The 14,534-nt window shown below is 36.0% G+C and overlaps 1 protein-coding gene across 6 annotated transcripts in view; it reads left to right on the top strand.

Moving 5' to 3' along the window:
* Nucleotides 1–10,753, top strand: part of DACH1 (dachshund family transcription factor 1) — a 366,010-nt gene extending 355,257 nt beyond the window's left edge. For all 6 annotated transcript variants that reach the window (XM_069802587.1, XM_069802585.1, XM_069802586.1 and 3 more), the window contains one exon: nucleotides 7,989–10,753. Coding sequence is in view for 4 of the 6 variants with exons in the window: in XM_069802585.1 (XP_069658686.1) it covers nucleotides 7,989–8,026 (38 nt within the window). In the remaining 2 variants the exon portion in view is untranslated. The remainder of the gene's footprint in view (nucleotides 1–7,988) is intronic.
* Nucleotides 10,754–14,534: the final 3,781 nt, after the last annotated feature.

Raw genomic sequence — 14,534 nt, forward strand, 5'->3', positions numbered from 1 at the left:
TGAACACAATGAGCTGTGGAAGCTCACAAGCTGATTGTATTTAGCTGTGACTTCATCCTTTAATAACTTTTCCACATGATTCTTCAGTCGAAGGTGTTTTGTTTTGGTTTTTATCTGTTGTTGGGTTTTTTTATTATTTTAATTTTTTTTACCAATAGAAGTGACACAATACAATGCCTTAGTGACTCAGGTTCAGTGCTTGTAAGTAATCAGTTCTGATGTCTCTTTTTTGGATATGCTTTTGTTCTGTTTATACAAATAGAAAAAGGGTTGCTAAGTTCATAAAGGAGCAATAAAAGACTGTGATTTTTTTTAATCTTACTTCTGTGATTTTTTTTAATCTTACTTCTTTCAAATAATTTCTCACCTTGCCAGTTCAATCTTTTCAGTGCTCAAAATGGCAAGCTTTGTGTGTTCTGTATGAACTTTAAATAATACAAGGTGACATATTCAGGTAGTCCATCACTTTGTTAGTTTACTAAAGACCAGATTGCTGACCTTTAGCTTGCTCCTGCAGTATTCAGTGATATAATGAAAACATATATTCATGATTAAAACACATGATAAAATTACTGAAAGAAGATCCTGAGAGTTCAATAGTTAAAATAACTGCAAAAAAAGGTGTTTAGACACTCTTTTTTACATATCCATGTTTTAGTTTTATGTCTGGAAACTCAGATGTAGAATTAAAATCTCCTAAATATAAATTATTATTTTAAAAAGAAATACATGATCATCTCAGTCTCCTGAATATTTGCACTGAGTATTAACACAAATATATTTGTACATGAATGTTAAGTAGAGAAATGAAAGGTGTATGATTAATAACAATATGCAAATTTGAAACTAATTTATTGGTGTTATACAAAGGGCAAACTAGGGTAGTGTTTGGCCAAATATGTTTACATACTTCATATTTGCATGAGTTTATTGAACATGCAGTGTGAAATCACCCATCTTTGCATAAAAACTGGATAGATACGCACTTTTTTTTAGAGAACAAATTGCTCAAATTTCAAAGCCTCAACAGTTGAGCCTGCTTTCCTACATCTCCTGTACTCCGCTCTAATTCTACTTGGGAAGAGGGCAGTGGATCCATCCATATTCCCCAGTACATGATCTACTTTTGCTCTCAGTAACAATGTCAGGACAGTATAGATCCCTCTGTCCCTTCTTTTCAGTGTCAAGTTGTAAAGCTTCAGTGTTCTAATTAACCTCGCACACTGGGAGGAGTCTTTTCCCCTCACAACATACTGTTTTGCGTTTTGTCAGGAAAATTATGGAAAGTTATGTTCAGTTGATTTCATGACTGCATTTTACAAAAGCCAGGCTTTATGTTCTCAGTCGCACTCTGCAAACTATGAAAAAGACTCAACCTCATCTAAATGATTTTCCCATGATTAAAAAGTTAGACTCCCATTTTTATCTTCCTGCTTCAGTGGAAAATAAATCCTCTTTTGTCTCAATTTTGAATAAAATGTATGAAGAGTATACAAAAATATATTTTGTCCTTAATTAGCTGCTTCCTTTAAGTTTTTCGAAGAGGGGTTACAATTTGACTAAGATCCCTTCCATCTGTCACAATATGCTTGCTTTTATTTTGACTTCCCGTTGCTGTCTTATCAAATATCACATGAATCATTACCATTTGTTTGCCATCCCTTTCTTTTGTTTTGTTTCTCTTCCTCCAAATGATTAAAACATCAAGTTGAATGAAAGGTTAGAAGTACACTGTGATTCACATTTGCCCCATCTTATTAAAACAAATAAACCAACCAGTTATATAATTTAAATGTGCTTGAGCTATGGCTTGCAGATGCTTTTATCAGCTCTGGGCTGAAGAGGTTGTGTGCATTCGGGCATGCACGTACAACTGTTCTTTGAAAGGGACAAACCTCATTAGATTACAGGTGCCTGGAAATAACTTCTGAGAAAATAGCTGCCATTTTCAATAAAGCTACTTCCTAACAGGAAACACAATTTATTATGTTCTTTAGCACAAGTGAGCAGCTTTTCTTTTATTTAGATAAAAGTAGGCCCATTTAATGTCACAAATATTTTATTTCTTTTAACCTGTTGGACTGGGGATGGATCATAATATTTTTTACTCTAATATTCTAACTTACAAAATGTTGAGGAAAAGAGCTGTAATGATTCTTAAGTTACAAAATATGTGTTACACTAACTTACAAGTGATTTCATGTACTGGCCATGCCATCTTTTCTTGCACAAAGAGTCAGAAATGCTTCGTAATTGCCTCAGCTTGCTAGAACTGAAGTTAGTTGTTTTTAATGGCTGTAGTGTGTGGCAACAGAGTGTCTATACTGAATTTCAGTACCAAGTCTCTGCTGTCTTTAGTGAGCACATGGGCTAGTCCTGGGGATTTTGTGTTGCAACATGTGATTTTAAAAGAGGACTCCCAGCTTAGGTCAGCTCTGTCACCAGCCATGGAGATGGACTTCAAATGGATTTTTATGAGCCAAAAGCCTATACTTTCAATTAAATAAGTATATACATGTGGGCTTTTTTGTTGTTGTTGGTGGGGTTTTTGTTATTTGTGCTAACATAGTCCTTAGAGATCTCAGCTAACAGTGCTGTACCTTGCTAAGGACAAGAAAACAGACTGAGAAACCATCAGTGCACAGAATCCTTGTTACCTAAAAAGAGAAGGGGAAGAAAAGAGAGAAAGGTTAAAAGAGAAAACAGAAAAACAGAAAAGTGAGATCACAGATCATTTTGGAGTCAGTGTTGGGAATAAAGTTCCCATCCTCACTTGTTCGGTTGTGTTCTTCTTACTAACGAGAGAGAAATCAGCCTAAAGTAGGTGTTCTTTACTTTGAAAGCACAAAGAGGTTAATAGATCCACACCATTCAAATAACCTTAAGACCCATTTTGAGTGAAGATCAGCTTATATCACTGGCCTGTGCACATCTGACAAAATTATATTAACTGTAGTTAGGAACTCTAGTGACTAAAATTGAGGCTGCTTTGATGTAAGGGTTCCTGGATCATGGGCTGGCATTTACTCTTCTACAGCTCACAACTTACGATCATAAAAAATAACAATAATAATAAATTAATAAAAAATTGTCCAAACCTTGACACCTGAACTTTCCAAAACTCCCACTGAGATTTCTGATCTTATTCATTTTCTTTCTCATACATTATTTTGTCCTTTTTTTCTTTTTACTCTGGACTCTGTGGGTTTCTTAGCTCTCTGTGACATGCTACCATATCTTCTTAGTTGGTTGGTCATTTTTTTCCCTAAAGCTCCTAACTATAAGAAACACTTTATCCTATTACTAAGGAGAGTTTTCCTCCTCAGACTTTTCTATGATAGCAATTGACTGAATTCAGGTGTGACACCACACCTTTGATGTTGATTTGCAGATTTTCATAAACCAAAGACTTCAGTATGCTCCTACAAAAGTCATGATGATCACTGTTATGTTTGTTTTTACAGCAGCTCTCAGAATACAAACTAAAATATCTTATGTTTGGATGGCGAACAACCCCAGTGTGACTTGCATTGAGTGGCAGAAATACGTACATTACGATCTGATGGATGATTTATTTAGTTTGAGACCTAAGACCAAACTTAACATTTCTTTGTAGATTTTTGTCACTTTACAAGGATGCATATTAATAGGAATCATGTTTGCGTGGGTTTACGTTTTTATCTCAGAAAATGTTGGGCCTATAGAGATACTTACCACAAACTGCCCACAGAACACTAGTGTGAATCATTGTCCAGCTGACATCTCTGTGGGAATGCATTTCAAGACATATGATTTTTTTCAGCATTGCAAACTTTTACGTCAGTTCCATTTGTTTGTTTTTTATAACATTTATGACCTTTTAACTATTTGGGCATGTTCATTCAAAAACCTCAAAATGAGTCTTAATTAAAAAGGGTTGATCTAAAAAAACACTCCCTCACTCTAGCTAGAATTTCTGTCATATCAGTCCACAGACAAAAACAAATGAGATTTAGCAGTAGTGGCATTTTCAGTTTCAGTTACTAACATGAGCTTGTGTGATCTTGCTGAACACTGCCATTTGCAAAAGAGCAATCTGCTAATCATGCACAGTTCTGTTTAGAAATTTAGCAGTATTTTCCCAGTTTGTGTTTTTGCTCGATTTCCTAAGAGTGAAAGTTTTATGTATTTATATTGTATATAACAGTGTGTAAATTTGGGAAACTTTACCACAGATCATAAGTTTTCAGTAGTCTAAAAATATACTCCAGTGCTGTAAACGTTTTTAGAGAACACTATGTATGTGTGTTTGTGTAGTATATGTTTGTGTGCATATATCTACATTTGTGTGAATAGTATATTCCATATTTGTTTTGCATAAAATTGGTTTTATGCAGATAGACAAATTCTGCATTTGTTAACAATAGAAAGTAATGCAACATGCATATATAATTGTTAAATAAAAGCTGATCGGGAGGCAGGAAGCAGAGGCAAGCTCATGATTTGTGATTTAGGAGTAGTGGCATTTTCACATTAAGTTGCAAAGAATGAGCTTGCTTGATTTTTTTGATCACTGGTCACCCTCATGATTGGTAGGTTTTGCTTATGATTTTAACCTTGAAATCATGAAGGCCTATCAATGGTAATTGATGGTATTCAGATAGGAACACTGGCTACACCTAGAGGCGAAGTGATTCCGGTGGCTTTGACAACAACATTGAGAAGTTCCAGTCATTTCGGAAGAACCTCTGAACAATGAGAATGGAGAGAAAAATGGTCAGGAAGAAGGGAATAGGAGTCTGAAAAGGAAACGGGACAGCAATCAGATATAGGTATTGTGTTTGGTCACCACAGCATGATGCGAGGTTATCGTTCCTCTGCAGAGCTGTGAGTTACCTCTGTTTTTCCTAGCATGGTTTGAAGTCTTCGTATTTCTGAAGTGCAGTGCTATTTGCCTGGTGTACATTCTTCATGAGTGGCTACGTGAACTTCTCAGCTACACACAGGAGCATGTGGGAAGAAAAGTATAAAGCCTACAGAAATGATTTCTCCATCTTCTCCCAAACTCATGATTTGAGAGGGTGGTGGGCCATTCCACAGATACTGTGATTTTTTTTCCATGTTGGCACTGTAGGTTCTAAAGAAAAGGATATTCATTTTGCACCTCATTCTTTCATGACTATTCTTGAGAAAATAAAGGAAATATTTTAGAATTCTTAGCAACTTTTGAATTCTTACTAAGTACTACTTAATCATGGAATTGCTTTATCTATATCATAACATGGCAGGATTTATTTTAAAGTTGATGTATCTAATGCTTTCTGTGTTTTCCCATATGTTAGGGGAATTAGTCAACCACGTTAGTAGAGAATATATCTGTTTTATAATAAGCCTAGCAATTATATTAGATCAGCTGCTGAGTTCTAATATGGCATTTTAAGTCCATTATCAATACAGATTATTTAATTGCACTTTTAATGGTCCATCATATAGTTATTTGAGGAACAGGAAGATTTATGCTTATTGTATATATTCATCATAAATGTTTTTAAGCTATATAAACAAATATCCTCTTACTTTGTAAGGAAGATGCTTTGTAAAGCTGCCCATTTCTATTATTATTCATTGTCTGTGGATACAGAATACAGGATCTGATAGTGTCTTCCATTAAAAGTGAAAACCTCCTATTGACTTCACTGCCAGATTGGGTCCTTAAGCAGTGTAAAATAAAGCTGACTTTTGAAAATGTACTGCTGTTCTCTGCAGATTGTTCATCTTTTGTTGGCTGCTACAAGGATTCCGCTTTCTACGGCTGTATTTTTAATTGAGAATATGTTTTAATAAATATTTTATTTTAAAAGGTATATGGAGACCTAACATAGTAAAATAAAATACAAGTTACTGACTGTAGGTTATCTTAATGTTTAGGTGTGGGAATTACGCATAGCACTCATTAGCAAGTGTGCATTCAGGATAGCCAAAGTGCTGGTATTATGCAGAGTAATTCTCCTACAGAGGTATCTGGACAGCTTTAGTGCTGTAAATGTCTATTGTGTTTATTCAATATGTTTAGGAGAATTATATGCAACTGTAGCCAGCAGCAGCTCTGGCTACCCTATAGTTGACACAGGTTTTCTTTTGAGATGGTTTACTAGGCCTTCAGTTTTACCAAGCTCCATTTCAGAGGTTCCTTCTTTCTCTCCCGAATTCCCATAAGCATTTTGGTTGCTCTTCATGCATCAAATAAGACTAAAAAGTCTTCAACTTAAGGCCTTACTCAATTTCTTTTTATCTCTCTTCAGTGCACAAAGACTGTAAAGAGCAATGAGAATGTGGAAGCACTCTTAACTGGTGGGAAAGTTATCATCTACTCTGCCAAAAAAAGCTAGGAATGTAAAAAAACAGGGAAAAGGGGCAGGAAAGTGTAAAGGTGGGAGAAAGTGGCCAGAGGGCGTACACCCCAGAAGCTTGCAAAAGAAAACTAGTGGTGGAAAAGGAAAACCAGAGGGACACTAGATAAGAATCACTGCGACAGAGCGAGCAATTCTACTTTCTCCTTTTTTCCCCAGCAGTTCTGATAGAAACTAGACAATAGAATTTGGATAGGGGTTTGCAGAAGGGATAAATTTTACAGCCGTATGTGATGTACATTTGTCTGCTTTCAAGTTAAACGCTTCTTTCTCTCAACGGTTACAATAAGCTTGTGGAAGTGATGCCACGTGTTTCAATCATAGCCAAGCATTTCAAAAATTTCAGCATTCATTTATATAGGTTTATCTCACACAGTTTCTTTCCTGTATATCTAATAAGAATTTTAAAGACTGATTTGGAGTATAAAGGTTAGACTAAGAAAACCAAACCAGAAACAAAACCCTCTGAAATCTTATAAATGTTTGCTGATTTCACTTGGACCCAAAGAAGGGTTTCATGTGGCCTTCAAGAGCTGAGATACAGCTTGTACTTCCAGATGCATTATGTTCTAAAATATAAGTAGTGTTTTGTAATTGTGCACTGGGGGGGATTGATATGCTCTACTCACAAGGGAGCAACACTTTCTATCCTACAGGTCAGAAAACTAAGAAGTTTTGCTGTCTGTTTCCTATTTAAAAAAAAAAAAAACCCCAAAAAAACCAAAAAAACTTTGTATTGCTATGAGAATAGGTGCATAGAAGATGTTCATGTCTCCAGTGAAGAAAAAATTGCATTATATTTGTAAATTAGTTGAAAATATGTTACGGCAGAATGTTCTCTTCAAGTTTTTCTAGATCAACAGTTACTAGCTAGGTGAGCTTATTGTTTCTTATGTTCCCTCTCCATCACACATATCTCACTTAAATATATGCTCCTCACTTGGGTGGAAAAATTGTTGAGAGAGACGTGCTTACATCTTTAACATAGTAATTGTTCAGTTAATCTCATTTATGGGGGAAGGAGGCTATACTTCATTGATACCGATTAAATATCCTATACTGGGTTCTATATAAATAGCTACAAATGTGCACAATGGTTACATTACATGGTATATTTAACAACATAGCGAAATCAGAAAGTATGAGCTATGCCTTTAGTGATGGGAGTACTAACGATTGCATGCAAGAAGATTTTTGCTCTGCAACCATGAAGGAAATAATTGCTGTTCAGCACTATTCAGTTAAGTTTGCATATCAGTAAAAACACATGCACAGAAGCTCCACCTACATTCCTAGTGCTCTAGCACTGATATGAGTGCAGCACGTATTAAAGCTTTAGAAGGTGTTACAGTATTCACAACTTGCAAAGTGTGTGTAATTTTTAACAGAGTTAATTTGACCACTGTCAGATGAAATTGCAATGTTGATGTTCAGGTTTTATTATTCTTTTATTTTAAACGTAAAATACCATAGGTGGCATTTTACAGATTTATGGGAGGACTACTTCCGCTGAGGTTTTAAATCTTGTGGGTTTCTTCCTCTTTTCGATTCATTGCAGATACAAATATATAAAGTAAATGTTTGTTTTTCATATTTTAGATGGAAGACTTTATTTGAAAACTACTGTCATGTATTGAATTTTTCCTGCTGAAGATACCTGTGCTACGGTAAAGAACTTTGCAGTAAGACATTGGCTCATAAGGAGTTCTGTGGAAACAAAGAGTTTTCAAGGCGACTTCCTCAACTTCATTTATCAATGTTCTTCAAAAATGTAAAGAATTCTGCAAGAGTGTCCTCCTTTGGTTGTCTCCTGTGGCTCGACCCGGAGACCTAGAGAATGTTTGTAAATGTACAGTAGCACTCTTCTTACAGTGAAAATCTGCATCTCTGCGCCAGACTATTGTATCCAAAATTACAGGCGGGTCAGAACAAGGCTGAGTATTCCCTTTTTCAAGGAATGCAGACTCTGTCCTCCTCTGATGATTCTATATTTGAGCACATCAAATGATCCTTCCAGCGGTGTCCAAGTACACTTACAGACTGTTATATCATACCGAAACCAGCAAGACAGCTCAGAAATGAACTTCTAGAGGGCATAAGAGGATTCTTATTAAAAAAAAAAAAGGAAAAAAAAAAAGTAAAAGAAAAAAAAATTGATACATTCAGTTTTCAAACTATGATTGTGGGTTTTCTTCTTAAAGACATTTTTTCCACATGCTTTCCGAGAGACCAACACATGTATGTTAGACTACATTAAGTGAAATGGAATTTTGTGTAAGTGAAAAGAAATGCTGAATGTAAACAAACTGTTTTACTGTTCACAAAGTCTCTTTTCCTAAAATAAAAAAATACGATAAAAAGAGTAATAATTTCTCATTGTAAACTGTCAGGGGTTTATGAAATAAAAAACTTTGCTTCTTATCAAACTGTTGGTCACATGTACAGTATATAACACAAATCACACAAGGAAGGTATTATGTATGCAGTAGAAATCTAGAGTTTAGGAAATGAAAATTTTAGATAATATTGTTTTGTCACCCTGTTGGTCAGAACGACACCTTTCTAGTTTTAACGCATGCAGGCATGTAAATATTTGTCCTGGAGTCACAGTATTACTGAATGAGATCTTAAGCATCTGGTAACAAGTCAGAATTCTGTATCAGCCACTTTTATTTGTATATTGAGCCCTGGTTAGTGCCCTGATTAGTGCACTTTTAAGAATGGACTGTGGCTGAGCAGCAAGTCAAAATGCCAGAAATATTTTTATATGTTAATGTCATATTACGTCAATGTTGCTAAAAAAAGAAAACCTAACAAACACTTGATGTATCAGTCCAATTCCACGTAGAACTGAGTGATACAGTTGAAGTCTATTGTCCCTCCCACCTTGTCTTAGGGATGGGTGGTTATGTGTTACTTTCACTGTCTTTATGAAAGCTACAATATGTGTTTTCACCTTTGTGCTGATAACTGGAAGTAAGCTGCAACACAGTGCTTATTACATTACTAAAAGTTATGTTCTTTGCTTTGCGTACTTTTGGGTTACCCCTTTAAAGACTGATTTTGTGAATCAGTGCTATTACTGTAAGTTTTGTGATTATGCTTTCTTCATCTAATGTTTTATGCATATAAAATATTATTTATTACATGGAAACATATCAAAACCTTAAATGTCTAAGATGCCTAACTTAAATATTTCTTTAAAAATAGTTCTGATTGGATATTAATTATTATTTTGTCAAAAAAAAAATCTAATGTTTTGTAACCTCTAGCACTGAGCTTCTATAGTTTGTAGGTCTTCCTTGCAATACTGGTACACATTTATTTTGTGCAGTTCATATTTACTCCACCACAATCCTTTTTTAACAATAGAAAGATGTATATACAAGTTCACATCACGGTAATTTTTTTTAAAGAAATATTGAGCAATATTTTTCATTAAATATTGTTACCCAGTACTTTGTAGTGACATTACTTTCTAACCATGATTCTTTCATAATTTTCATAGTTGCTTGAACACATATGGGATTCTGTACTCCAGTTTTTTCTTATGCAGTCTTTAAAGGGTTAACAGCTGTAAAGTTAGATGGACTTGTGGCAAGCTTTTGAATCATTCATATCTGAAAGAGAATTAAAAGCCTACAACTGAAATATGTAGTAGCATCTACCATTGCTCTGCTCCTTGCATAGAGTCACCTGTAAGTAGGTTTAGTAGTTTTACAGTATATACTTTCAAGACCTTTGGGAATGCCTCAGTGTTTGGCTTGGTACATAAATGGAAATGTTAAGGATTAAGGGGGAAACAATTTATAAGCTGGATGTTTAGAAAGAATCTTGCTAAAAACAGTGTAAATATTACAGACCATGAGATGTTACTGTAAGTTGAATTTTTTGCCCCTCTTTAGTTATACAGGTTTTGGGTTGGTATTTTGTTTTTGGTTTTTGATTTGGATTTTTTTTTTTTTTTGCATAGATTATGAAGAAAAGTTGTGCTCATGTTATTGTTTATATGCTTTTGTAATCTTAAAGATATTAATGTCTAGTTGTTCTATATTATAACCACATTTGCGCTCTATGCAAGCCCTTGGAACAGAACATACTCATCTTCATGTAGGACCTATGAAAATTGTCTATTTTTATCTATATATTTAAAGTTTTCTAAAAATGAAAAAAGGTTATTACGAATTTTGTTGTACAAAATCTGTACAAAAATCTGTTTTTACATCATAATGCAAGAATTGGAAATTTTTCTATGGTAGCCTAGTTATTTGAGCCTGGTTTCAATGTGAGAACCACGTTTACTGTTATTGTATTTAATTTTCTTTTCTTTTCAACAATCTGCTAATAAAACTGTCTGAAATCTCCCTGTGACTTTATTTACAGTTCATCATTATTAAATTTTCTGAAATGTATAACATCAGAGGAATATTTACTTTCTAATGGGAGGCATCTAAAAACAACATAAGTCAGCTCTTTGTAATGTGAGGAGAACAATGCTGAATGATTTTATTTAACATGCAACTGCTTCTATCTCTAATATGAATTACTGTGGTGAAAAACATCATAAAAGCACACTCTGTGGTTATTGTTTAACAAGCATATTTTCCATATTTTTTTCTTGCCAGCTAAGCAAACTGCCCCCATCTACATGATTTATTTATGTACATTTCTCAGTTTATGAAGCTGTTATTTGTACCTTTTTCCTTTATATTGTGATATTCCCATGATTCTTATTTCACAAAGCTTTGTGCTGAATAATGTAAAGTGGACACATTGATGGAACAAAACATATTATTCCCCTAACTACAAAAATGCAGGGGTAATCCCGTTGGTTTTGTCTCAGATCTCCTTCACTTGATAAACTTTGGTATCCTAACACATTTTTTAACAAACAGCGAGTATTTAAACATTTAAACAGGCATTTGGAGAGAGAAATAGCTCTGGCTTAGCGTATCATTAAGTGGTATTGTAAGGGGAAAAAAGGGGTGATTTTTTTTTCAGGTAAAGATGGTTATTTAAGAACGAATCTAGAAGTAAGATATTTTTGCTTGCAGAAACTTCAAAAGTCAGAGATGTATGATTGATTCTGAATAATCTCCCTTATTGCCCTGACTTGCCTGGCCTTGCCTTGGCTTACCTACCCATCCCTTCTCTTCCCTTCTTTTCTGAACCATAGCTATGTGAATGCTTCTTTCATTGGGGAGCAGGCTTGTTTGAGAAAGCAGAAGAGATTAGCTTTCTTGGACCAGCCCATTTCATTATCCCTAGATGGCCTGGGGACTGCAAGTGTGAGGCTGACAGGCTTCTTGGGTTCCAGCAGGTTGTTGTTGCTGGCTAGTTGATTAGGATTTTGGTTAGCTGTATATAGGGCAATCACGGTCTCCTTCCATCTGCATTAAAATGTCCCGCATGTCTCCATTAGTAAGCATCCCAGCTGTGCCATAGCCTGCTGTCCTGCTATAAGCTTTGGCACAGTTAAAGCAGGGAAAAAGTAAACTCATTAATGTCTCAGGCCAGCTCACGCCCAGAACTGAATGATCCCTACAGTAACAGACCAGCAACCTACCTGTGTGGTTTTAAGCAGCCCAGGAAATAGTTCCTTTCAGCAGGAAGGAACCTGCGCTCACGTAAGTTCCACCCTATCTCCATTACTAAATCACTGTTTTATCCATTCACAGCAGCTGGGATTTAACAGGGCTGAGGTTGGATGGGCCGATAGCTAGTCAGATGTCGGTGCTCCTTGTTACAGTAAAACTAAGTTCTGTCAAAGCTCAGGTCAAAATCAAGAGGAGGTTGCCCTAAAAGTATCTTGCCTATAACTTAGCAGTAGGTTATAGTCGCATCCTGGAGAAGTTTGGAGTTAGCAGCTAGATGCCTAAAGTTTTAGAAAAATCCTTGAGGAACTGAGAGACTCAATTGATAAAGAATTTTTTTTTTTTTTTTTTTTTCCTGTGGAAAGATATTTAAGGTTGGGTTTTGACCTGAAAGATAAACCTCTTTATTTGTTGAAGGTGCTATAAATTCTTGAAAATTGCTTCATTTATTATTTGTTTATATGTTATTTGACACAAGACTGTGCAATAAACAAAGCTGGAGGCCAAGATTCTCAAGCATGACTGCTGATTACAGGTACTTCTAGTTTTGTTGGCCAAGCTTCACACATTTTCAATGCCTTTCCCAAAATAAAATGTCCTAGCTCAAGGGTTCTGCGAAACTTACTTCTTCGGTAGCTGCTGTCTAATTCATCCACAAAATACTGAGCAATTTATTAGTGTGCCTTTGCTGAGCAGGAGCTTACTCTGATCAATGACAATGGTTCCACCATCGTCAGTATCACACCATTTCAAGCAGAAGCCTCTTCTGTAAAAAACGTCATTTCCAAAGAGAGAGGAAACTTTCTGAAATTCAAGCTCCTAAAAGGAATGAAGTTAGAAATAAAAAAAATCTAGGCATCCAGAGTACTTGGAAGCTTTGCAAATGTTCATCCGAAGGTCAAATACTACTATGCAATTTGGGAGAATTTGCACATAATCTGTGGATAAACATGATTTCTTCAAGTCGTAGTAATTTCTTCAAGTCATGGTTGTCATAGTACAGTGAATTGGTTAACTGATCCTCTAAATTCGGATCATAAAGACAGAGACAGATTCATCTTGCTGTATACAGCAAAAGGACAAGAATGTAAACAGACACCAGCTGCAGCAAAGGAAACTCGTACTGGATATAAGGGGCGAAAAAATCACAATGAGAGTGATGAAGCCCTAGAACAGTTTTCCCAAAGAAGTTCTGGGATCTCTGCCTTTGGAGATTTTCAAACCTGAGGTGAGCAAGGCCCTGAGAAACTTGATCTAACTTTGCCCAGTTTAAAGAACATTAGGTGACCTTCAGAGGTCCCTTCCAACCTCGGGTTTTTATGGTTCTAGAACTACAAAACGCATGATGCCCTTGTAGGCGTAACATTTTCTGTATCCAGTTTAGCAAGGAGCGAAGTTTTATCCTATAAATAGCAGTTATCAGATCTAGAATAGAAATTGCTGGGATATGTTTAAGGATTCACAGCTTTTCAATCTTCCATATCAGGAGACCAGAAGAATGAGCTGCACTAACAGCATGATGTGAAGGAAGATACAGAAAGTGAATACAGATTGGTTAAAAAACCCACCTGTTCTAGTGCCAGTTTAGTTCATTTAAATAATGAGAATGGAAGCTGTAGCCACTTTGTCAAACTGTTCTCAGACCAGTTTTCTAGCAATAAATAAATAAAAGGCAAAGTGAGCAAATAATATGTCTTAACAACAAAAAGCTGTTGGTGTTAAAGAAAGTAACGGGACTTAGGGAGAACTTTCCCATTCAATTTGAATGGGTACACAGGCCAGACGGTCTTAGGGAAAATTGGAAATGATGAGCTGGAACAGATCCTCTTCTTAAAATATACTTCCTCTATTTTTTCAAATTGCTTTCTTGAAACTGGTTTGTACTGCAAGGCAACCAATTATTTTGTAATTCTATAGATTTTTCCCACTCCAAGGTACAGAGGACTTTGAAACAGTTAATTTGGCTTATTGGCCTCTCTGTCAAGTAGATGTTGTCACGCAGGTTGGAAAGCTGAGGTATGGAAAGGTTAAACTTGGCATTTTAAAACTGGAGAGACAAAAGGACTGTCTTTGGGCTTTACTGTGTGTATCTGTGAAGTTGTATCATAGTACCAGTATTTTAGCTAGGGCTCAGTGCTGAAGGATTTTGTAGGTAAAAGAAGCACTTTTGGTTTGGGGGTGCCGATTACTGGGTGAATTACTGCCCTGGTTTCAGCTGGGATAGAGTTAACTGTCTTCCTAGTAGCTGGTACAGTGCTATGTTTTGAGTTCAGTATGTGAAGAATGTTGATAACACTGATGTTTTCAGTTGTTGCTAAGTAGTGTTTAGACTAAAGTCAAGGATTTTTCAGCTTCTCAAGCCCAGCCACCGAGAAAGCTGGAGGGGCACAAGAAGTTGGCACAGGACAGAGCCAGGGCAGCTGACCCAAACTGGCCAACGGTGTATTCCATACCATGGGACGTCCCATCTAGTTTAGGAACTGGGAAGTGGGGACGGGGAATTGCCGCTCGGGGACTGGCGGGGTGTCGGTCAGCGGGTGGTGAGCAATTG

This window comes from Haliaeetus albicilla, chromosome 15 (assembly GCF_947461875.1).
Source record: "Haliaeetus albicilla chromosome 15, bHalAlb1.1, whole genome shotgun sequence".
NCBI classification, from domain to species: Eukaryota; Metazoa; Chordata; class Aves; order Accipitriformes; family Accipitridae; genus Haliaeetus; species Haliaeetus albicilla.